The sequence below is a fragment of the Mus musculus genome, chromosome 12 (genome assembly GCF_000001635.26).
Source record: "Mus musculus strain C57BL/6J chromosome 12, GRCm38.p6 C57BL/6J".
Classification (NCBI taxonomy): domain Eukaryota; kingdom Metazoa; phylum Chordata; class Mammalia; order Rodentia; family Muridae; genus Mus; species Mus musculus.
Window position 1 is genome coordinate 101,883,146 of NC_000078.6, and position 24,080 is coordinate 101,907,225.

Genomic DNA, 24,080 nt, shown 5'->3' on the forward strand with positions numbered 1-24,080 from the left:
AGTATTACTAAATGAACAAGCTTAGTCCTCCTTAGAAACAGCATTTAAAAAGCACATTATGAAGGCTCCTTTGTCTTCAGCATTTTTCTACATACTTCATCAAAACATACCTGTTCTTTTTCTTTCAGTAGTTGCTCAAAAGCAAGTGCCTTCTCTCTCATTGAATGGCATTCAAACTCCTTTTCTCGTAACATCATGGAAAACTTCATGTTGGTCTCTTGTAACGCCTGGTATTCTGTTTCCTTCCCCTTGGATGCGTCTACTATTTTTTCATTTTCCCCTTTTAATTTAGAAATGTCCATTTCTAAAATCAATATTCTCTCCTTCAAATTTGTCACTGCCTGCCTCAAAAGCTCGTTTTCATTCACTTTGTTAGCAAGGTTTTCATTTGAAGAATGTAATTGGTCACTTTTGGCTTTGATTAAGAGGTCTTTTTCCTTAAGCAAGTTTTGTAAAACCTCTTGTTTTTCCTTCAGCTGCTTAATTTCTGAATCAGCTTGCTCGTGTTCTTTTCTTTCTACCTCTGAGGAAGCAGCAACAGAGTCAGACAGTCTATGATTGTTTTCCTGGAGCGTTCGAATTGTGGCATCTTTCTCCTGCAGTGATTTTCTCAGATCATCTACTTCTTGTTGAAGCAACTGAGAAGACTCATGTGGCTCAGAAGACTGGCTTGCTCTAAGAGGCTCTGCTGCCTGAGAGGTAAGTGATGAGCCAGAGGAGAGCTGAGGAGACATAATATCAAGTTTTCCTAAAAGAAGGTCCTTGGTATTACAAAGCTGCCCTATGCTATGCTGAACTTGTGCCAATTCCTGCCCAAAGTTCTTAAGTTTGGTTTCATTCTGCTCATAACTTTGGATCAGGCCTGTGTAGTCCACTTGCAGTTTAGAATTGTTATCACTGTCAACCGAAACTTGTGCCTGAAGTTGGTGAAGCTCTTCCTGGAGCTGGGCAGACTCGTGCTGCATGTTCTGGACGGTGGTCATCACTTGTTGTTTCCACTCCTCCATTTTCTTCACCTGCTGCTTCAGTTTATCCCGCTCCTGTAAGAGCTCCTCAAACTGGTTACTGTTAACCCCTCCAGCCTCACTCCCCGTGCCAGAAGTCTGCAAGACTGTCAGCAGGGTCTGGCACTTCTGACTCAGTGCATCGATCTCAATGTCCTTTTCTCGAATGATCCGGGATAAATTCTGAATAGTTTCTTTAAACATATCTTGACCACTACTTTCAAATCTAGTGGACATTTTCTTATTCTCATCTTGCAACTTAATAAGGGCTGCTTCTTTGGCACTAATAATATCGATCACCTTATGATATTCTGTTTTTAGCTGGCTATTTTCCCTTGTCTTCTCATTCAAAATAACCATCACTTTCTCTCTTTCCATAGCGTATGCATGCAGCTGCTGCTGAAGGTACACAACATCCTGTGAGTAGGACGCGGAGGAGATCCTGGCATGAAGAGCCTGTATCTCCAAGTCCTTCTGCTGGATGATCTGCGTGAGCTTGCCGACCTCGTCTTTGGACAGCTGATCGATCTGTTTAGTTAGCGAGGTGTTCTTCTCATTCAGAAGCTTGATCTCCAGCTCCCTCTCCTTTATCCCCTTCACTAACCTTTCCGTCTCCGCTTTAGAGAGGTCATGTTTTTCACTTCCATGTTCTATACTAAGGCTCTGAACTTTTGTTTCTTGAAAAATATCGGAATTCTCTGTTTGACTATCCTGCCTTTCTTCATGCAACTGGGCTTTTATTTGTTCAATTGTTTTTTGCAAGTTCTTAATTTCCTCATCTTTTTCTAAAAAGAGTCGTGTGTGTGAGATACTCATTTGTTCATGCTGGTATTTAAACTCATCCAGTTCTTTCTTCTGCTCCTGTAGAGACTGGAGTAGCTGCAGCTTGCTCTGGTTTTGATCTTCAATCATCTTCTGGTGATGTTTAATCTCTTCTTCCAGATGACCCTTGATTCTGTGCAGCTGAGACAGCTCAGACTCCAGCTCGGTGGTGCTGTCAAGGGTTCTGGGCTCAGGCGCGGGCACTACCCGACTCTGCTGCTCCCGGAGCCGCTCCAGCTCCTCTTGCAAGTGATTGTTCTCTTCTTTCATGGATCCAAGACTTCTATCCTTTTCTTCTATGGTCTGCCTTAAAGTCTCATTTTTCCTTAAGGTCTGAGCACATTTGTCTAATTCCTTCTGCAGTTCTGAACTTTTTTCTTTAAGTTTCACAATACAAATCTCTTTCTCATTTATAAGTTGTGTCAATTGTTTCTGCTCTTCTAAACTAGATGACAAAGTCTCCTTGGTTCGTTTATGATCAGTATCCATTTGCTCAATACTTTTTTTGAGTTCTGCTATTTCAAAGTCTTTTTCTTGATTGAGTTGAATTAAGCGCTCCTGTTCCAGCTGTAAGGCGGAGGTATCGGGGCTGCACGCGCTGGACAGTTCCTGGACAGTTTGCTCGTACTTCCGCTCTTCTTCCAACACCCGCTTTTCAGCTCGACACAGCTCTGTTTCTAGTGGTGCCTTTTCCCATTCCAGCATAGCAGTTTTTTCCAGAGAAATCTGCTTGTTGCCAGCAACAGATTCTTCCAACTGATTTCTTACCTCTTCATATGCTTCAAGCAACTCTTCATTTTCTGTTCTGAGATCAAAAGCAACTTGCTCTAAATGTTCATTGAGCTGTTCTACTTCTGAAAGATTTTGCTTTAAGTTTTGAACTTGAGTTTCCCTTTCTTTAAGTAAGTCATCCTTCACGTTCCTGCTGGAGCCCTGGGTTTGGGACTGAGTTAACTCACTCCTGACTGTGGACAGCTCCTCTTCATTTTGTCTGATGTGTTCCCTCAGTTCATGGTTCTCCTTCTGAATGTCAAAATTGTTTTTCTCTGATTTACTTAGCTGATCTACTAAATCTTCTACTTTATCTTCAAGCTTCTGTTTGGTTAACTGTAAATCACTTAGGGCCTGTTCACTGTGAGTTAGCTTTTCTTTCTGTACGGTTAACTCTTTAATAATATTCATTTTATCATCCTCAAGCTGATGGGTTCTCTGCTTCTCACCAGCTAGCTCTTCTTTCAGTTTCTTGATGACACTATCTCCTTCACTTTGTTGTTTTGATAGCTGATCTTTTATCAAAATCACATGCTGAAAGAAAAATTAATTTACACAGTAACTTTTCTCATGTTAGAGTCGAAACAAATTTTATAAAATTTCATATATAATAGACTAATAATCTAATAATTTTAATCTACTCAAAAACCAACTTTTTATCCCACCATGTCTCACAAAATAACTTACAAAAAGTCAATTTTATCTTTTAGAAGTAAGAATCTAAAATCAAAAAAAAAATCTAGCTTTTTTAAACATTATACATATTCTGTTTCCAACTTTCAAATGTGAGAGCAGGCTTCAACAAACAGTAGCCCACAGCTGCTGCCTGTCTATGTACAGCATTCACAAAGCTGTGCTAACTTGTTCACATCCCCCAACTCAGAGCTGAAGAGCTTCAAATCCAAACACACTGTAGTAACTTTGAAGACAAAGGTAAGTCTCTCATCAGATCATAAACAAATAAAATGTGAAATCACAAAATACTGCCCCTGTCTAATAGTTCAGCACCTAGACAACTGACTGAAGTGTGCCCCTCAGGCCTCATCATACGGAATGCACTGTTACCTTAGTAGCCTCTTGGTTCTGCTTGTCCAGTTCTTCTAATTCAGCCATAAGGATTTCATTTTCATGAATACTCTGGTTCAGTTCTTGCTCCTTCGCCTCCAGGTTATGTTTTAAGTCATGTACTTGAGAAAACAAATCTAAGTCCCTTGTAGCTGTACTTTTAATGACTTCATATTCACTGCTCAGTTTGGAAAGTGATATCTGAAGTTCTTCCTTAAAGGAAAAGAGGACAGGGAAAGCAGCACATACCATCATTCAGGAAGAGACCTCAAAACAGACATAAATAAACATGCCCAGGCTATTTCTCCTAACTCCTTTGTACTGGAACCATGCCACAGCCTCCGGTCATGTAGTTTTGCTTACAGCTCCAATGAGAACACTTCTACAACTCTGTATTCACTTTCTAGCTCTACCTTCTTTGCAGAGGACCATTCTCAGTGCAGAGCCTTTTCTAGTCCCTAAACCCATGCTGACCACACACAATTTTATTAAAAGCCCTCAACCTCCCAGCTATTTATTTCCACTCTCTAATACCCAGCCAGACTAAATAAAATTGAAAAAAGAATCAGTACTTAATCAAACGATAGCTCTAATTAGAAAATAAAAGTCATCCTCTCTCATGAAAGGAACTCCCTAATGATGATCCCGCTGGAATACAAAACTTTCTCTTGACTCAAGAATATACCTCTCTGCTTCCGTTACCTCTGAGCAAGCATTCCCCTCTCACAGACCCAATGTTACCAAACATCGACCTACACGGGCACTAATAGTCTACTATGTAATAACGACTTTCTTGAAAACCTAAGAAATTAGACAGTTCTCTATGACTCAACATCATTTTCCCACAATTACGTCTGTTATAAATTTTGTACCAATATAAAGCCATCTTAAATTGAACTTTTCTGGGATCTACTTTGAAAGAAATAATCTCAATTTCCTTTAAAAAAATAATTCCATGCATGAGGTCTATAAAACTGTATGCGAGTATGTCTATCACCTTTCTCATTTCCTTCCAATCAAATGATAATTCTGAGCCAGATGTGGGGGCTAATGCCTGTCACCCCAGTACTTATGGGGCTAGACAGGGGAACTGCTATAAATTTGAGACCAGCCTGAGGCTATATAGGGGATAACAGGACAGGACAGTCTAGGATACAGAGTGAGATCTTATCTCAAAAATATTAACAAAAAGGAGGATGATAGGGAGAGACAGCCCAGCAGGTCAGAGGCCTTGCTCTTATAGAGGACTCAGCCTTGGATCCCAATACTACAACAGCCTGTAACTGGAGTCTCAAGGCATCTGATCTCTTTGGCCTCAATAGGCACCAAACATGTGTGTGGTACACAAACTACATGCAGGCAAAACACTTATACACATAAAACAGAAATATGTAAATTGTAAAAAAGGAAGAAAGAAAAGGAAGAACATATTTTCTTAAATCTTCCTAAAGTTATTTGTCCATTTAGGAAAACCACAACTAATTTTTTTCAGGTTGATCAGAAGAGCATAGATACATCTGGCATTACTAACTGAATAAAAACACAAATCAGGGAAGCATTACAATAAATACTAACATCCCAAGAAAGGAGAAATAGTTATCAGAAAACTGAAAATATAAGAAAAGTCAGCAGGCCCTTCAGCATATGTGAAGAGGTCTACAACCTCAAAGTGTACTTGAGCCAGTTAGATAAAGAGCAGGACTCGGTGGGAACAAAACCAGAAGACGTATGTACATAGCAATAAAGACAGCAACAGTGAGTCACTGCTGCCATTCCACAGACAGAACAAATGGCAGGAAAGATCTCTCACCATGTCCAGGGCTGAACACAAACAACTTAGAGTTGAAAGACCTATCATGTCTCTGAGAGTACTGCCTATATGCTGATGTGAAAAGAAGCTGAAACTAAAATGTCTAGGGATATAAAAACAGTGTATGTGGTACGATAACACTGGTATTTTTTAAGGATATATATGCAAAGCCAGACATGTATTAACATATATTAAATATTAATAATGTAATTAATATTTTCTTTATAATATAGAAAAGTATTCTAGGGATTTTTAACACAGGTTGTCTCTGAGAAAGAGGCCATGTAACAAAGGTATAAGTTTTCAGCATGTATTACTAAATACATTCACCCATAAAAACATATTTTTTTTTTTTAAAGATTTATTTATTTATTACATGTAAGTACACTGTAGCTGTCTTCAGACACACCAGAAGAGGGCGTCAGATCTCGTTACAGATGGTTGTGAGCCACCATGTGGTTGCTGGGATTTGAACTCTGGACCTTCGGAAGAGCAGTCGGGTGCTCTTACCCACTGAGCCATCTCACCAGCCCCATATTATTTTTTAAAATTCACAATTTAAATTGAGTTCAAATTCTAGTCTTTAATTCAATTTCTACCTGCCTCTATCAAAGTATCTGTCATTGATAAAAAATTGATTCCCAGAGACACAAACATAACGCTTCTCCCTACCAAACCGTGTGTCATAGCACTCTATTCCATCTTTGCTACTAACACATAGAAAAAAGATTCCACTTCTAACAGCAAAACTACCCTTCTTTACTGCTCACTAATATCCTTATTCCTACCCACCACGATGGCTCTCCGCCTGCCTATGTAGGTGCTGCTGTAGGGACTCCATCAGAAACCATTTCTTTTCTGCTCCTATCTGTACGCCCACTGGTTTCTGTTTACACATATACTCTGGCCAACCTCTTATACTCTGAACCTTGCCCAGCTCCTCCAACCTGGCTTGGCAAGCATATCAATGAGCTCAGACTAGTTCTGAGGACTCTATCACTAAACATTCCACTGTCCTAGAAACTGACACATGCTGTGACCTATGTCACACACCATTTTAATTCCACCCCATCTTAACAGCACCTACCTTTTCTTGACTCAATAAAGACTTCTCTTTTTCTAAAGTTTGGACACACATTTGAAGTTTCTGATTGTCTTCAGCAAGACTGATATCCTATGAAAATGTTAAAGTATTTTCAGATAACAGAATTTTCAACTTACAAGAAAGCAATCTGGTTACATAATTGTACAGTTCTACTCAGTATATCTCTAATAGCATCTAAAGATTAAAATAATTCAGTTGGACAGTTTAGAATTAGTCCATCATTTTAGACATTCTTTCATTCATAACATTAAAAAAAAAAAAAGCCAAAAGCCAGGCAGTGGTGGCAGACACCTTTAATCCCATCACTCAGGAAGCCCCTGGCAAGTAGATCTCTAAGACTTTGGGTCAGCCTGATCTACAGCCTGTCCTACAGTTTTTTGTTTTTTGGTTTTTTTGGTTTTTCGAGACAGGGTTTCTCTATATAGCCTTGGCTGTCCTGGAACTCACTCTGTAGACCAGGCTGGCTTCGAACTCAGAAATCCGCTTGCCTCTGCCTCCTGAGTGCTGGGATTAAAGGCGTGCGCCACTACACCGGACTCTGTCCTACAGTTTTAGGATATCGAAAGATACAAAGTAAAATCCTGTCTCAAAAAAAAAAAAAAATTAAAAAAACAAAAAACAAACAAACAAAAAAAACCAATGTGTGTTTACAAAATAATTTGAACTAAAACACAGCTAAGGGCTGGTGATGACTCAGCAAGTAAAGGCACGTGCTGTGCAAACCTGGCATCATGTTTGATAGCAGGAATCCACGTAAAGTTGGAAGGAGCCGCCACACGTGTATACACACACACACACACACACACGCACAGGCACACGCACACGCACACGCACAAACATAAAACAAAAAGTTACCTGGTTTAAACTCCTTAGTCTCATTATTTCATTTTCAGCATCTGTAAAAACAATGAATGAACCTGACATTACTTAGAATATTTGAGTAATTGCCTCCCACATTAACCTCAGAGGTGCAGTAAGCAAAGTATATTTATAGACACAAGAGCAAGCAGGCTGACGGCTTGAAATAATGACCACTTCTGCCATTCTCTATTTCCGTGATGACTGTAACAAGTAAGCTCTGAGTTTAAAACCATGCAGAAAGCCAGTGCTTTAGGAAAGTGTAAGAATTATCACTGTGCTCTGGATGAGGCACTAATCTACTGTCCTGATAAAAATAGTATCAATTATGTTTCAAAATACATCCCATTAGTTTGAATAGTATAAGGTGTACGATTGTTATTTAAAACAAAATAAACAAAAACAAAAAAACAACCTTGAAAAGCATTAAGTAAAAATTTATACGATAGCAGTATAGTTATGTAATCACCTTAGATAAAGCAATGTAGTAACACTGTACTGCATACAGATCCACAGAGAAGGAAGGCTCTGGAAGAGGAGTCCAGAGACAGAGAACACGAGAGCAGCTGAAGCAATTCATTCACCTCTCATCCCAAGACAACTGAGCATTTATGACAAAGCCAGCGTTAGCTCTGTGAGCTTACACTTCAGAATAGAATTGTGGTAGAAACAAGTAAACAATGGCTGCCTACAGTGTGAAAGAGCAAGCATGACCACTGTGAGGGCACAAAGGGTGAGCATCTAGTCCTGACTGGGTGGGAACAAAGCGGCCCTGCAAGAGGCAACGCAGGTCCTCCTCCTCTTCCTTGGTGCAGGTAAGACCTCCACTGGGTCAATGTAATATTAGTCGGCCAAAAGAAAACTAGGGACAGTATCCAGACAATGCAGCAAAACTAAGGAGAACGAGCTAAGACAATGCTGACTGAAGGAACCACAGAGTCCACTATGGCTAAGTTACAAAGCTGGGCGATGGGAATAAACTGAGGGAGTAAATGCAGACCAGAAGACCAGAAACATCACATTCAACTAACAAAGCTCAGAGTGCATCTTCAAGTTCCCATAAAGCCATACAGTACTATAAAGTAGGGGCTTTGTACTTCTAAAACTTTACTCTAGCTGCATAGTAGAAAGAAAAAGATAAACAAAAATAACAGAAACCAGAGAATAAACAGCCAATACTGTTCTAACACTCACATGGGAACAGATGCTGTTCAAAAGGAGAGTCTGCAGACGATAGTAACTCACAGAGCCCACACAACTACTCCATCCCTACAAGTAAGATAATACTATTTCCTAGCCCAACCGTCTTGGTTTTTAAAGAGTGATTTGCATGTGTGAGTGTATCTGTATGCCTATTCACAGGCCAAGAGAGGGTGTTCTGTACTTCCTCCACTGTCACTCGCCACCTATCTAGTAGTCTTTTAAGGCAGGGTCTCTTCCTCCAGCCAACTCATATTTCTAGGCCAGGACAGTAGCCAGCAATCCTCCTGTTTCCTTCCCCTCAAAGCTCAGGTTACAGGCTCACACAGTATGCTCAGGCTGATATTTGGATGATGGGATCCAAAGCCCCGTCCTCATAATTGCTCAGCAAGCACTTATAACAACTGAGCTGCCTCTCCAGGCCCCAACTCTGTTGTTCTTAACCATTTTTCTGCTTACTCCACTATGAGATCTGTTAACAGTTAACTCAGCAAATAAGTAGTTATTTCCTGACTGACGTAATTCCACGGCTATAGAAATGGGAAAAAAGGGAAGGAAGAACTAGGAGAGTGGCTCTACTGTTAACCAGACTCAGGAGGCTCACTCAATATGGTAAGAAAATACACTTAAAATGAGCAGAGCTCAAGCCGGGCGTGGTGGCGCATGCCTTTAATCCCAGCACTTGGGAGGCAGAGGCAGGCGGATTTCTGAGTTCGAGGCCAGCCTGATCTACAAAGTGAGTTCCAGGACATCCAGACATACAGAGAAACCCCCTGGAAAAACCTAAATAAATAAATAAATAAATAAATAGAACCGAGCTCCTTGGAGGTCCAGATCCCCCTCTGAACTACCCTCCCTTTACCCAAGTGGCAGCCCCCAGTGCTGAAGCACTTAAGAAACCCTGGTCCTGGGGGATGCAATCCTGAATATCACTCACACAGAAAGAAATCAAGGAACTAAAAACTACAGAACATGGTTGACTTCTAGAATTCTGCTTCCGAGAGGTTAGGGAAGGAATGCAAGGAAGGGAGAGGAGAAGATAATCTTACGTTACATTTAATTTTAAGTTGAATTGGGGTCAGGAGCTCATGATATACTGGCATGTAGGATACAGATACAGGTGCTCACAAGCACACAGAACTGCTCCTTTCAGAGCAGGAATGGATGAGTTCATACAGAGTTTGCATCTTCTCAGCTGAGGAGCTCCCTCCCACTCTTTCCTGCTATGACTGGACACTGACTGGGCTCTGTCTACTTCCTTCAATACTCATTCCCTAATGGAAGAATCTGGGCTCTGATTAGGTACATACAGTACTCAGTTCTGTCTACATTAAAGAAACAGAGCAACGCCTATGAATAACAATCGCTATACCCACAACCTCTTAGCAATCTACCTGGCTTTCTGAATCACTAACTTCTATGTAAACACCTAAAAGAATGAGGAAGGGAGGCCAAGGACACCCTGCTAATCCTTACCCCCTACCAGCAGACAAGTGTTTGGTGCTGAATCCAAGCCCCACAATTCTACTCTAATTACATAATCATGTCCATAAACTTAATTTCCATAAACCTTGCAATTATTCAAGTGCTTGTCTCTAAAAAGACCTAGTGTGCCAAGAAACACCAATGTAAGTTCCAAACGCTTTATACCAGTCAAAGCTTGCTGCAATCTCAGGACCTCTGCGACTGAGGAGCTGTGTGGGAGGATCGTCTCCTCCTCCACCGCAGCATCACTCTGCCGCAGAGCACTCTGCTGGGCTTCACTGAGTTCCAGCTTCAAGCGCTCACACTGCTCAGTCATCTCTCTCTTTTCCACTTCCAGCCGCTCTTGTTCTTTTTTCCAGACTTCCTGGTCATGTTCTGCAGAAGACAATCTTTTATGTATCTCTTTTATTTTATTCTCAAGGTCTTCGATTTGTTTGGTAGATTCTACTTTTTCCATCTGTAAGATCTGAATAGTGTTTTGCATCTCATACACTTTAGAGTGATCAGTTACCGTAACTCCTGAGCCACCTAAAACATCAAAAACCAAGAGGAATCAAATGTCAAATTCCAAAACATAAATTGCTGGATATATATAATATAGACTTAAGAGTGTTTAGAACCTGGACAACTTAAATTACTAGAATTTTAAATAAATAAAAAGTCAAAGACTTCATTTGAACTATTAAGTCTATATATTTGAGTTTAAAACAAGGTAAAAATATCTTGGTTTTGTTTTTTTTGTTTTGTTTTGTTTTGTTTTGTTTTTTTGCTGTAGTGTTACCAGCAAACAATGCAAAGCAATCCATGAACTGTAAGTTATTTATATAAGTGCCAAGGGCTTTTCATGTCTACAGACCCAGAAAGCCATGGCATCGCTACAAACTTAGCAGTAAATAGAATGAGTCACTTTTTATTAAAAGTATTCTGATCTATAAATTGTCTAAGGTTTATCATTTGAGAATGTCATCTAATCTGTGATGTTAGTAAACGCATAACCTTGCTGTAACAGATTTTCCAGTTCTTCAATACGCTCTTCATAGTCACTTAACTCCTCTCGATGCCGCCGACTTATCTCTGTCAGCTTCTGCTGATGAGCGTTCTGCAGGGCTGACAGCTCATGCTGATGGTCATCGAGGTCCTGACTTCTGTTCTGTTTAAGTTCCTTAAAAAACAGGAACAAAGGTAAGAATGTACATGATCAATAAATAATCCAAAAAAGTGTCTTATTTCACTCTTTAAAAGTTCGTATTATTAAGATTGACTATCTGAACATATTAAAGCTAAAAAGCATTCAACCACAGTCCCCAAATTAGGACAATTCTGATGGGTCCATGCCGCCTTAGAGTTTAAAAAGTTGTTCTATTTTTAGTGGAGAAACATCAAGAATACAATGGAACAAAACATGGGTAAAATAATCCCTTATACCTGCAGCCAAGAGTATCTTCTTTTCTTTAGGACATATTCCCTCAATACTTGAGCCAAGAACCTGCCTTTGTTTTGTTGTTTTGAGTCAGGACTTTCTTGTTACATAGCTCTGGTTGGTCAGGAACTCAATACATAGCCCAGGCTTGCCTTGAGGTTGTGATGATCCTCCTGCCACAGCCTCCCTATGGCTTAGATTACATGTGCATAAAGTCACATCCAGCTTTCCAGCTAATCTTAGATCTTGAAAGCAGTGAGGTCACTGCGAACATCTGTTAATGAGCACAGCTAGTCGTGTTCTTATTCTTTGGAATACAGTGCAGGTTTCCAGCAGGGACCTGGTGTTAGAGTGCTACCTGTATTGTTAGGTTCTGCCATCTAAACGGTGAGACACCACCTGACTCTTACAGACTCGATCTATACAGGTTTTCCTTCTCCTACTATTCTCTTGCTCAATTGTCCTCTACATATGCTAATAAACATCTCTCCAGGTCCTGATCTACACTTGTAACATAGCTTTACACCAAAACTAAAAGTTCTATACCTGACTATAATTTAAAACAATTCTTGCCATGATAAATATATATAACCAAGAAAATAAAAGAAATTTGACAACAACAACAACAAAACCAGCAAAATTCTATCACTAAGGTAAAATAATTACTTACAGTAAAAGTTAGCATTCTAGTCAATATTCTTTAAGCTCAAACCTTTAAAATGTCATCAAACTGGGAACATGAGAGACAGAAAAACACACAGACCTAGGATTACTGAGAAAACATTTTAAGGCAAATGTTCTTGGATGTATTTTATTTGTAAAGAATAAAACAGTTGAAAAATAGAACAGTTGAGTATTATCATCTATACAATCATTTATAACTAGGAGTCCTAATTTGGTATATATATCTTATAATCTACAGTATTAGATGCATAGCAGATATAACAATCAACAATTTGATTTACCTTAATAATATTTTGTAGTTTGCAGATTTCAGTTTGATCAGAGCTTTGTGCTCCCTGTACCTTAGTCTAGAAAAAGAGGATTAAAAAATAATTATACTGATTTTCTTCTTTTTAAAAAACAAAATCACAAACTTTATTAAAAGTTTGTTATTTGTAAAACAGGAGCATTTCCGAGACATAGTCTGATTAAGAACTCCATACACTCTTCAAAGTCTTTATTATTACATAGTAAATAAAAGATATCAGTCAAGAACTCTCTATATAATTAAGGCTAATAGTAGATCTAAAAAATAAAATTAAGATGGAAAAATAGAATATTTCACTAGTTAACCAAAATACAAATATGAAGATAATTAAGTAGCTTTCTAAGATGATAGAAAGTTCCCCAGTACTAATGCCACTAAACACCTTTTTAAAATGATTTTATGCCAGGCATAGTGGCGCATGTCTTTAATCCCAGAACTTGGAAGACAGAGGCAGAGGCAGGTGTATATCTGTGAGTTCGAGGTCAGCCTGATCTTCATAGTAAATCCCAGAACAGGGAGCTATATAGTGACACTCTGTTTCAAAAAAAAAAAAAAACAATAACTAAATCCATATGATTTTATACATGGCTAAGGATGTAGCTCCATTAGTAGTAGGGCGCCTGTGTAGCATTTAGGTATCCTTGATTATGAGCCCAGCGCTTAAAACCTGTAACGTTAGCACTTAGGGACAGGAGGATCCCAAGTTCAAGATCATCCTTGACTACACAGGAAGTATGACATCAGCCTGAGAGACATCAGAGAGACCCTGTCTCAAAACAAAGTAAAGACAAAGTAATTTTGTCCATAAGATCTCTACAGAATAATCTTTGGTTTGACCAAAACAACTTTTAGATTCCTTTCAAAGTTATATATTGTCAGGGCTGGAGAGATGGCCTAGCGGGTAAGAATATGTTCTTCCCAGGCTTTCATCCAGTTCTCAGCATCCCTGTCAGGCAGCCCACAACAACCTGTAGACTCAAGCTTCAGGGATCCGAACTTTCCGGACTTCTATGTACTCACATGTACAAACACACACACACACACACACACACACACACACACACACACACAGCCTGCCTACCTACACACATTCAAAATTAAATTTTCTAAATTTGTATACTGTTCATTGCCTTTAAATTTTTAATTGATGCCTAGTAATTTTACATATTTGTAAGGTACACTGTGATATTTCAATTCATGTACATACTATGTAATGTTCAAAGCAGGGTAGTTAGAATCATCACAAATGCTTATTGCAGTGACAGCATCCAAAATCCTCTCTTATAGATATTTTGAAATATACATTAGTAAAATGCTCCACAGTCATCCTAGTAGACAACACCAGAACTCATGTCTCCCATGTATAGGTAATTTTGTATTTGATCAACATTTATCCATCATCCCTCTCCACTGTTGCACTCATTTATCTTTAATTAACATTTATTTTATGACCTGTTTCTGAACCAAAGCTGTTCTAAGATTGAAAAGAAGAACATGTAATAGCAAGACTCCAATCTCCAGTCAGAAGATGACTATCTGAGCAGGGGCAGCAGTGCACACCAACACCTACAGCTAGGCAAGGGGCTAAGAAAGGAAGCCGCAAGTTCACGCTGGCCTCAACAACAGAAATGGGGGTGGGGAGCAGCACAGGAAATGGGTGAGTCTCAAGATGAGACCTAGCATCAGAGCACTCGCCTTGCTTGCAGTGGCCCTCCTACCAACGCTCAACGTGTGTGTGTGTGTGTGTGTGTGTGTGTGTGTGTGTGTGCGTGTGCGTGTGTGTGTCTGTCTGAAAATTAATCCCTCTGACAATGGGAATAGCATTTCTAGTAATAACTTAGAATTTTCACCTATAATACAATGATAGCAAATGTTTTACATGATAAGCATAATAATATATGTTGGGGTGATTATGTGGAAACATTTTATAAAGTATAATACAAACAATAAATTTTTGTCTTAAGGAAAAAATAAGCCTTGCTGAAGGTTCCAATCACGTCCTTTCCACCTTTATATTTCAGTATTTATCTGACATATACTAAACATTAAAGATATGCCAAACACATTTTTTAAAGCAGAGCCTCTTTGTCTCTATTAAATATTAACCTAACCAATGTTCCTTTTATTTGCTTGTTTTTGTTTTGTTTTGTTTTTCTTTAAAGACGAGATCTTACTATAAACTTAAATTCCCAATTCTACAGCTTCAGCCTCCCTAAAATGCTTGCTGCCAAGTCAGCTGAACTAAAGTCATTCCCTGGGCTGTCCCACTAGCTGTTCTCTGAAGTTAACGTGTGTGTGTGTGTGTGTGTGTGTGTGTGTGTGTGTGTGCGCGCGCGCATGTAACCCCTCCTTATTCCACATACATAAAGCAACAAATAAAAGTTTAAAAATTAAGATATGATTCTCAGATTATCACAACAGCTTGGTACCTCTTTGAAGTTCCTAAGACCCTAAAATTGATACTAAATTGAAGTCTACAAACACACAGGAAATCCATGCCATTATCAATGCTTCAGGTGATTCTTTATGTATAAAGTTTAAAAACACTGGCTTCAGAAAGAAAAGATGGACAGACAACCCTAGCTAAGGTTTTAAGTATCACGGAAGTCCAACACAAAGTAAGCAAACAGTTTTAATTGAGATGATTTTTCCTTTTTAGAACTTGATAAAAAATACACATTCACAAGAAGATGTAAATATTCTAGATTTTCTAATATATTAAATATATTTGCATGCTATATTTCCTCCCATATCAAGGAAGTTAAATCCAAATGTCTATTGTCTACTGAAAACTTCCATAAATACATGTCTGGGTTCAAAACTTTTTTTTTAAGTAGATCAACTGATCTATCAATCTCTCTAAATTTTATCTATCTATCTATCTATCTATCTATCTATCTATCTACCTGAAATTTTTTCCACACATCATGCAGAAGAGAAAACTAAGGATGAAAGAGAAAGGGGACTTGACTAAAATCACTTAAAAAGTTGAATGTTGTATTAGAAAACAAATATAGCTTCTCTATTTGTCTAATCAAGAATTATTTAAAAAAAAAAAGAATTATTTCTAGTACAGACGCTCTCCCACAATAGTACCAGCATTTTTACTAACTCATAGTTTTCACAGATTCATCCAAATTTTACCAACCTGAGCAATATGTCTCCAATGTCCAAGTTCAGACTCAAGTCTTGAAACTTCATTTGATAATCTGTTTATTTCTTGTTGTGATGAGATCACATCACCAAAGTCCATGTCGTCTTCATGGAAGGCTGACACACGATGACTGACCCCATAGCTGAATGAAGATGATGCACTGGCTGCTGGTGCGCTGCCAGATCCTAAGTGGGCTGACTGAGCAGCTGACTGCAGTCTGAGCAGTTCATCCTGTAGTGCGAGCTGCCTTGCTTTAAGGTGGTTGATTTCTTCCTATAGATGTATAATCCATGTCTTAGAGGAAGTATTTTAAAATGCTTATTGACCTTTTTATAGATCCTAATGTTAAAAGGCATAAGGATGGGCTGGCGAGATGGCTCAGCGGATAAGAGCACTAACTGCTCTTCCGAAAGTTCTGAGTTCAAATCCCAGCAACCACATGGTCGCTCACAACCACCCGTAATGAGATCTGACGCCTTCTTCTGGTGCATCTGAAGTCAGTTACAGTGTACTTATGTATAATAGTAAATAAATCTTTGGGCCAGAGTGAGCAGGGACTGAGCGAGTAGAGTTGACCAAGGTGAGCAGGGCCGACCAAAGTGGGCAGAGGTCCTAAAATTCAATTTCCAACAACCACATGAAGGCTCACAAACATCTGTACAGCGGCAGTGTACTCACATACATTAAATAAATAAATATATCTTTTTTTAAAGGCATAATGAAGACCTAATAATAGTACTCAACTAAGTGAACTCAGATCTTCCATATTACCTGAATTGTAAGACTGTTATTTGAAAAACAAATATAATGCCCATAAAGTGTAGATAATGTACCAAATAGCATGAAGTTAGGATTTCTCTCACATATTAACTAAAGCAATGAATTTCTCAGTGGAAGTGAGTTTGCTATCTTCATAATGTGAGTTCTCAGAACTCTGTTTATGATCATCAGACATGAAATAAAACAAGCTGTGTGAGTTATACATTCAAAGCTTTCATAGAACTACCCTGCTAGGAACTCACAGATAAGTTAGGTAATTTACAACATGGCTGGATTTAGGCTTTAAATTGCCATGAATCAGCACTAACTTTGGTGGTCTCTACAATAGGACTCAAAGAATGCTTTGATTTATTTTTAATCCAATCTTTTTTAGATAAGATAACACAGTCAGCTTATGGTTATTAGCCCACGAATCTTAGAAAAAATAAACATGCATTAAAAGAGGCCCTAGCTTTAACACTGACCAAGGCAGGGAGGGGTCAATGAAACTCTGACCCTATTTAGATAGATAACAATAGAAAAAAATCTGAATTCTTGAACTGAATTTTAACTGAAGGCTGGCAGTATCCGCTAAAGCTATTTGTGGTGGCATACATCTATAACCTCAATAGTCAGGGGGCTGAGGCAGGAGGAATGCTGTAGATTTGAATACATCTGGGCTATATAATAAGTACTGGGGTAGACAGTGTTCCTAGCAAGACGAAAGAAAGAAAGAAAGAAAGAAAGAAAGAAAGAAAGAAAGAAAGAAAGAAAGAAAGAAAGAAAGAAAGAAAGAAAAGGAAAGGAAGAAAAGGAAAGGAAAGGAAGAAAGGAGAAAGAAAGCCCAGCCCTACAGCACATACACAGACATAAACCATGCTGCCACCCCATCCATCCCACATGCAAAAAAAAAGAGTTGGAGGGCTGGTGAGATGGCTCAGCAGGTAAGAGCACTGACTGCCCTTCCAAAGGTCCTGAGTTCAAATCCCAGAAACCACATGGTGGCTCACAACCACCCATAATGAGATCTGATGCCCTCCTCTGGTGCATCTGAAGTCAGCTACAGTGTACTGTAATAAATAAATAATAAATAATAAATAAATCTTAAAAAAAAAAAAGCCGGGCGGTGGTGGCGCACGCCTTTAATCCTAGCACTTGGGAGGCAGAGGCAGGCAGATGTCTGAGTTCGAGGCCAGCCTGGTTTACAGAGTGAGTTCCAGGACAGCCAGGGCTACCTAGAGAAACCCTGTCTCGGAAAAAAAAAAAAAAAAAAAAGAGTTGGTGGCATAGCTCAGTTGGTAGAGTTGAGTTTAATCCCCAGTACACGGCAGTGCCTGCTACAAACCCAGCACTTTGGAAGACTGAGGCAGGAGAAGGCTCAGGAATTAAAGGTTGTCCTCAGCTACACAGCAAGTTTGAGGACAGACTAGGCTACATGAGATTCTGCATTTAAAATAATTTTAAGAAGAGGGCTAGGAATAACTTCGTGGTAAAGAACTTGAACATGTGCAAAGTTCTGTGTTCAAACCTCATACTGTAAAAAAATAAATGCATAAAACCTTCATTTGAACTTAATCTCTACTTTTTATATGTTTTATTCCTATAATAATTTATTTTATATAAAATTATCAATTATCAATTGGTAATTATCAATTATCCAAATAAGATAGAAAACAAGTTCTAACTGTTTATTTTCCTCTTAAATGTAGCATACTTTTACTCTACTTTAGCATATCACTAAACATATCAAGAACTACAAACCAATTCCCCTAAGATTTTGTCTTTAGTTTTATGGTGCTGGGAACTGAGCACGGGGCCTCCCACACACCAGACATGCATTCTTCTATAGCTACTGAGCTACAGTCCCAATCCTTATTTAAATTTTAAAAACCGAAATATGACTATGGTATAAATGAATAGTTTGCCACCAAGCTAAAGAATACCCAAAATGATCAGGATAATAAAATGAGAAATGACTCAACTTAATGTAAGCAGTCATTGGACGCTACTTAAGTATTAAACATAGAAGAAAATTTAACAACAGGATTCAGCGTAACATTGCTTAAATTACTTAGTATCTATTTATTATCTATTATTAAGACTTGCAAGAAAAATTAAAACAACACCAAAACAACCATTTTAATTAAAGTAAAAGAAAATAGAAATACGAAAAATTCAACTGTAAAACATTTAGTATAGTTTTATGTGAAAAATCACATATGTGCCAATACAAAGAAGATTAACATGTATAGTCAAAATGTATTTTTACAAAGGAAAATGTTTTGGCAATAATCACACTGACTAAAATCCAACTTAAAAAATATCTACCATATGCAAGGTCCTAGGTTCAATTCCCAGCACTGCAAAACAACTTAATTTCATTTAAATTAAGTAAATGTTTTTAAAACCTAAAAAAACAGACATTAAATTATATTTCATAAATATTAAAACTTATAAGCAATAATAGATCATTAAAATGTTGATACTCTTTAAAAGCTAAAATTTAATCTTTCCAAACGTTAGCTTATAAAAGTAAAATTAATAAGAATGCTGCCCCAATCTTAATAAATTTAATATTTTAATACTTTCATCAACCTAAAAAAAAAAAAAACAAACATGAAATAACGAAAACCAGCTCTTGCCTCTTTCTGCTGTAACTGACTTCGGTAACTGGAAGATTGCTGCTTAATTTGAAGTTCGGATGCTTCATGCTTTTCCTCTAGATCAGTGTAAAGCTTTTTAAGCCTTTCATTCTAGAAGCAAAGAAAAAGTATTTTCAACAGAAATATTTCAAGTCAAGCATGTTAGCAATCATTACATGCATGCATCATGAAAAACATTCCACAAAAATAATATAAAATATCAAAAGTCTCAGACAGAATTCTGGCTTTTAATATACACCTTTAAATTAAAATCCCAATTCTAGCCCTATTTTCTCTTCAACAAACTCAGAAGCTGGCAAAGTTTCCAAAAGTTTTGGTTTTACAGAAATAGGGAAAAGCAGAGGTAAGGCTGTGGAGGTGACAGTACAGTCCCGACTTGGTTTCCAGTGCAAAGAACATTAAACATTAGTTAGCCTTTTTGTTGTTATTGTTGTTTTTGTTTTGTTCTGTTCCTATAAAACTGTTGTTTATGACAAAGAATTTAAAGACTGTTATACAGATGTTTTAATCCCTTATACCCGTCCAGTAAAACCTTTGTGTCCAACCTGTAAATTAAGTGGTTTTCTTTCATTTCCTTTGATCCCGATTTTGAAAGACTCTGAGATCAGACTCTTACATATATGTAAGCAAAATATTTACCTATACACATGAAAATCGGGGTTTGCTGTATTTATAAGGTAATAAAACTTCTAATAGGAATATGAGGGTAACTGAGCAGCTTTCTAAGATGATAGAAAGTTCCCCAATACCAATGCCACTAAAAGCCTTTTTAAAATGACTTTATGCCAGGCATAGTGGCACTCGCCTTTATCCCAGCACTGGGAAGCAAAGGCAGGTGTACCTCTGAGAGGTCAAGGTCAGCCTGGGTCAGCCTGTAGCCTGCCTGTCCAAGAACAGCTGGGCTATGAAGAGGGACTCTGTCTCAAGAATGAAACAAACAAAAAAAAACAAGTTCTTTACTATCAATTTATTCACACTTCTGAAAAATGATAATATAAAAAAAACTAAAAGAGTCTACTAGATATAAACAACAAATGTAATATAACTATTTTTTGGCAAAAAGAGGAAAAGGTAAGTTAGTTAGGTGAATTTGTATCATTTGTAATTAGACTCCCAATTAGGGCTCATTAAAGTCTAGCCAATGTCACATAGCAGGACCCTGTATCTAAAAAAAACAGAGCTAGGGAGGTGGATCGGTGGGTAAAATGCTTGTTGCACGGTGTGAGGACCAGAACTCAGAACTCCAGAACACACATAAAGCCAGGCATATGTATAATCCCACTATTCCTACTTTTAGATGCAAGGTGGATTCAGGAGACTCCCTGGGAGCCTGTGTGCCAGGTAGCCTGACATATGAAGCAGCAAACCCTAAGACCCAGCCCAAACAAGATGGAAGGCAAGAACTGATAACTGAGGTTGGCCTCAGGCCTCCATACATGTGGCACATCTGGCTTGAACACACAAAACAAGAAAAAAATAAAAAGAACCATAAGGAATTGGGTCAACTAGGCATAGGCAAATCTAATGCCCTGGAAACACATTGCCTTTCGCCTAGACTAAAACCTGTTGCCATCACTTTATCCTTGAACATCAGTGAGTCTTGAGTACAAGGTGACATAAGGTGCTAGAGCGAGACTAGAGCACAAGCCTGAGGTAGGCATATGGGAGCATACACAGACATGTGCGTGTGTGGCTAGAGCTGCCGTTTACAGCACACAGTAACAGAGCCTTCCGCTGGTGTCTTGGTAGCATCAAAGGAGGAAGAGGCTTATAGGGGGTGAATGTGTCTCCCCCAAATAAATATTTCTAGCCTCTAAAACCATGCTTGCTATAGACGATACAACCATAAAGACCATTAAAGGGACTAAGATCCACAGGACATAAGAGTTCTATTTCCTTTCTCAGATTCTGTATACAGCAGGCATCATTCAAGTAGGTTAATCTTTCCTACTTCCCCCAAAATATACACTGGCAAGTTACATCAGCATGCATATGCTCTTAACTTTTCCAGGTGGGTCTGTACCAATGAGGGCCTCCTCAATGATTTTTAGCTCATTCTTACTAAGAACGCACTGTCAGCACCACACTCGTGTCCCTTATCAAGTGCCTATGCTAAGGTCTCAAAATGCTACCACAATGCTATCTTCTACAGGCTCAGTGCTAAAGTCCTTCTCTTACAAGTCCCTCCTCTATTTTAAAATTCCACAATCTCACCTTGATATTCTAGACCAGAGTTCAACAAGGCTTGATAGGACATACTGTCTTAGGATCAAGATTGGGTGTTTTCTTTTTATAGACTCAGAATTGAGAAAATCGTGCTTACCACAGTCCTCTAGGAACATCACTTGCTAAAACACTAAGTGTTCTCTTACTGTTCTTATCCCAAGGCTAAATTGTTGAGTTTCGATAGTCTTTTACAATAGTTCCCACTCTGAAATCCTTTTAATTTCTTTAGGGCTTTCCTCTGAACTTTTCCAAGCTTTTCTCATCCCTATTAAGTATAATGTCCAGAATTAGTGACAACTACACTGAGTTATATTGAACAAAACAGTAAAATTAGCTTATTATTCATATATTAACTTCTTTGCTCCAAATATTATATTATTATTCTAACCTTAGGAATTGTAAAACTCTAGATTAAACAGAATTCCATTTTTCATATTATATTTAAATGTACCACTAGCTAGGTATAATAGCTCAGGTCTTGTGGTAGTCTGGATAAGAATACCCCTCATAAGCTCACATTTAAAAGCTTAGCCATCACAGAATGGCACTATTTGAAAAAGATTAGAAGTGTGGTCTTGTTGGAGGAAGTGTGTCACTGAGGGTAGGCTTTGAGGTTTCAAAATCCCATACCGGGTGCTGTCTCTCTCTGCCCGTGGGTCAGGTTATAGCTCTCAACTGCTTTTCATAATCCCTGCTGCCATGAGCCCACCGTGATCAGGGGCTGACCCTCGGAAACTGTAAGCAAGCCCCCAATTAAATGCTTTCTTTCACAAGAGTTGCCTTGGCCATGCTGTCTCTTCACAGCAATAGAACAGTGATAAGACAAACCTGTTATCCCAGAACTCAGGAGGCTAAGGCAAGAGAATCACCTGTTCCAAGCAAGGCCAGGCTGAGCCACAAACCTTAGCTCAAAAAGCAAAGCCAAACAAAACAGATAATAAATACAAGCAAATAAATGTACTTCAATGTAACACATGTCCGGGCAATATTAATGACAAATTTTACCAGAACTATTTCTACATTTGGCAGTTTTCCTATTTTCAATAGATAGAAGTGGAAATGAGACTACAAAAGAGCCAGCCATGGCAACCACACATGCATCCCTCACTTAGGGGGATTTGTCAAAGACAGGATCAAAATGAAACCCTGAGGAACAGGAAAAGTCAAAAAGTCAAACAGTACATTTAAAAATACTGGAAGGAAGTTTTTCAATAACTTCATGGTTTCAGAAGAGGAAACAGTTTGAAGTTTGACAACTGTCTTTAATTGTCCTTACCTCTGATCTTAAGACTGAATGAGTGGCTTCATTCTCCTCTCTCCCGGAATTAGGGAAATCTGCTACAAAACAAACAGTATATGCTGAATAGCTGATTAACACCATATGGAGTAATAAGCAGTGTCCTGTGGTGGTACTGGTACTAGAGGACTGAATCCTAGGCCTTGTCTCTGTTAGTCCAGTGCCCCTCTGCTGAGCTGTACCCCCATCCCTCAGGAGACATCTTAAGGGAAATACATTGCCCTATTTCCTCTGTTGCACTGCGGGCCTTTCTCTTTCACTTCCGGTCCCAGGCGCTGCGGGAGCCGTGGGTTACCGTGCAGACGTGGCCAAGTCCAAGAACCACACCACACACAACCAGTTCCGCAAATGGCATCAAGAAACCCCGGTCGCAAAGATACGAATCTCTTAAGGGGGTTGACTCCAAGATGCTGAGGAACATACGCTTTGCCAAGAAGCACAACAAGAAAGGCCTGAAGAAGATGCAGGCCAACAATGCAAAGGCTGTGAGTGCGCGCGCAGAGGCCATCAAGGCCCTGGTGAAGCCTCAGGCCATCAAGCCCAAGATGCCAAAGGGCCCCAGCCGCAAACTCAGCCGTCTGGCTTTCATTGATCACCCCAAGCTGGGGAAGCAGATTCAAAGAAACATGGTCAAGGGGCGCAGGCTCTGCTAACCAAAGCCCAAGGTTCAAACTAAGGCAGAGGCCAAAGCTCCAGCTAAGGCCCAGGCTTCAGCTCCAGTTCAGGCTCCCAAAGGTGCCCAGGCCCCTGTGAAGGCCCCATAGAAAAGGCTCTGCCAGTGTGAAGACAGATGATGGACTGCTGTGACACACCTACCCACACACTATTTGCAGATGACAACTGTCCTATGCTGATTTTACAAATAAACTTGAGGCAAGGAAAAAAGAAAGAAAGAAAGAAAGAAAGAAAGAAAGAAAGAAAGAAAGAAAGAAAGAAAGAAAGAAAGAAAGAAAGAAAGACATTGCACTGAGTTTAAACAGAATGCTAGGCTGAAAAGAGCTCATTCAGAAGATATGTCATAGCCGGGCAGTGGTGTCCCACGCCTTTAATCCCAGCACTTGGGAGGCAGAGGCAGGCAGATTTTTGAGTTCGAGGCCAGCCTGGTCTACAGAGTGAATTCCAGGACAGCCAGGGCTACACAGAGATACCATGTCTCGAAAAAAAGAAGAAGAAGAAAGAAGAAAGAAGAAAAAAGAAGTAGAAAGAAGAAGGAGGAGGAGGAAGAAGAGGAGGAGGAAGAGGAGGGAGGAGGAGGAGGAGGAGCTTGTGCTCTGCTGCTCTCTCCTTTCTCTCTCTTCTCTCTCCTTGTCTCTCTCCCTCCTTCTCCTCCTCCTCCTCCTCCTCCTCCTCCTCCTCCCTCTGTATGTCTCTTACTTATGCGCATGCACACATAAACAATAAAGAAATCTTTTAAAAACAAGGATGAGCCGGACGTGGTGGCGCACACCTT

General features: G+C 39.1%; 1 protein-coding gene across 4 annotated transcripts in view; it reads right to left on the reverse strand.

Moving 5' to 3' along the window:
• Nucleotides 1-24,080, reverse strand: part of Trip11 (thyroid hormone receptor interactor 11) — a 79,127-nt gene that overhangs the window by 49,101 nt on the left and 5,946 nt on the right. For 2 of the 4 annotated variants that reach the window (NM_028446.1, XM_006515383.3), the window contains exons 2-11: nucleotides 22,610-22,671; nucleotides 19,087-19,197; nucleotides 15,680-15,958; nucleotides 12,506-12,571; nucleotides 11,117-11,282; nucleotides 10,286-10,648; nucleotides 7,433-7,473; nucleotides 6,560-6,646; nucleotides 3,663-3,875; nucleotides 111-3,131 (exon numbers count right to left, since the gene is read on the reverse strand). In NM_028446.1, the coding sequence (NP_082722.1) occupies nucleotides 111-3,131; nucleotides 3,663-3,875; nucleotides 6,560-6,646; nucleotides 7,433-7,473; nucleotides 10,286-10,648; nucleotides 11,117-11,282; nucleotides 12,506-12,571; nucleotides 15,680-15,958; nucleotides 19,087-19,197; nucleotides 22,610-22,671 (4,409 nt within the window). The remainder of the gene's footprint in view (nucleotides 1-110; nucleotides 3,132-3,662; nucleotides 3,876-6,559; nucleotides 6,647-7,432; nucleotides 7,474-10,285; nucleotides 10,649-11,116; nucleotides 11,283-12,505; nucleotides 12,572-15,679; nucleotides 15,959-19,086; nucleotides 19,198-22,609; nucleotides 22,672-24,080) is intronic. The other 2 variants (XM_006515382.4, XM_011243986.2) reach the window with 2 other exon arrangements.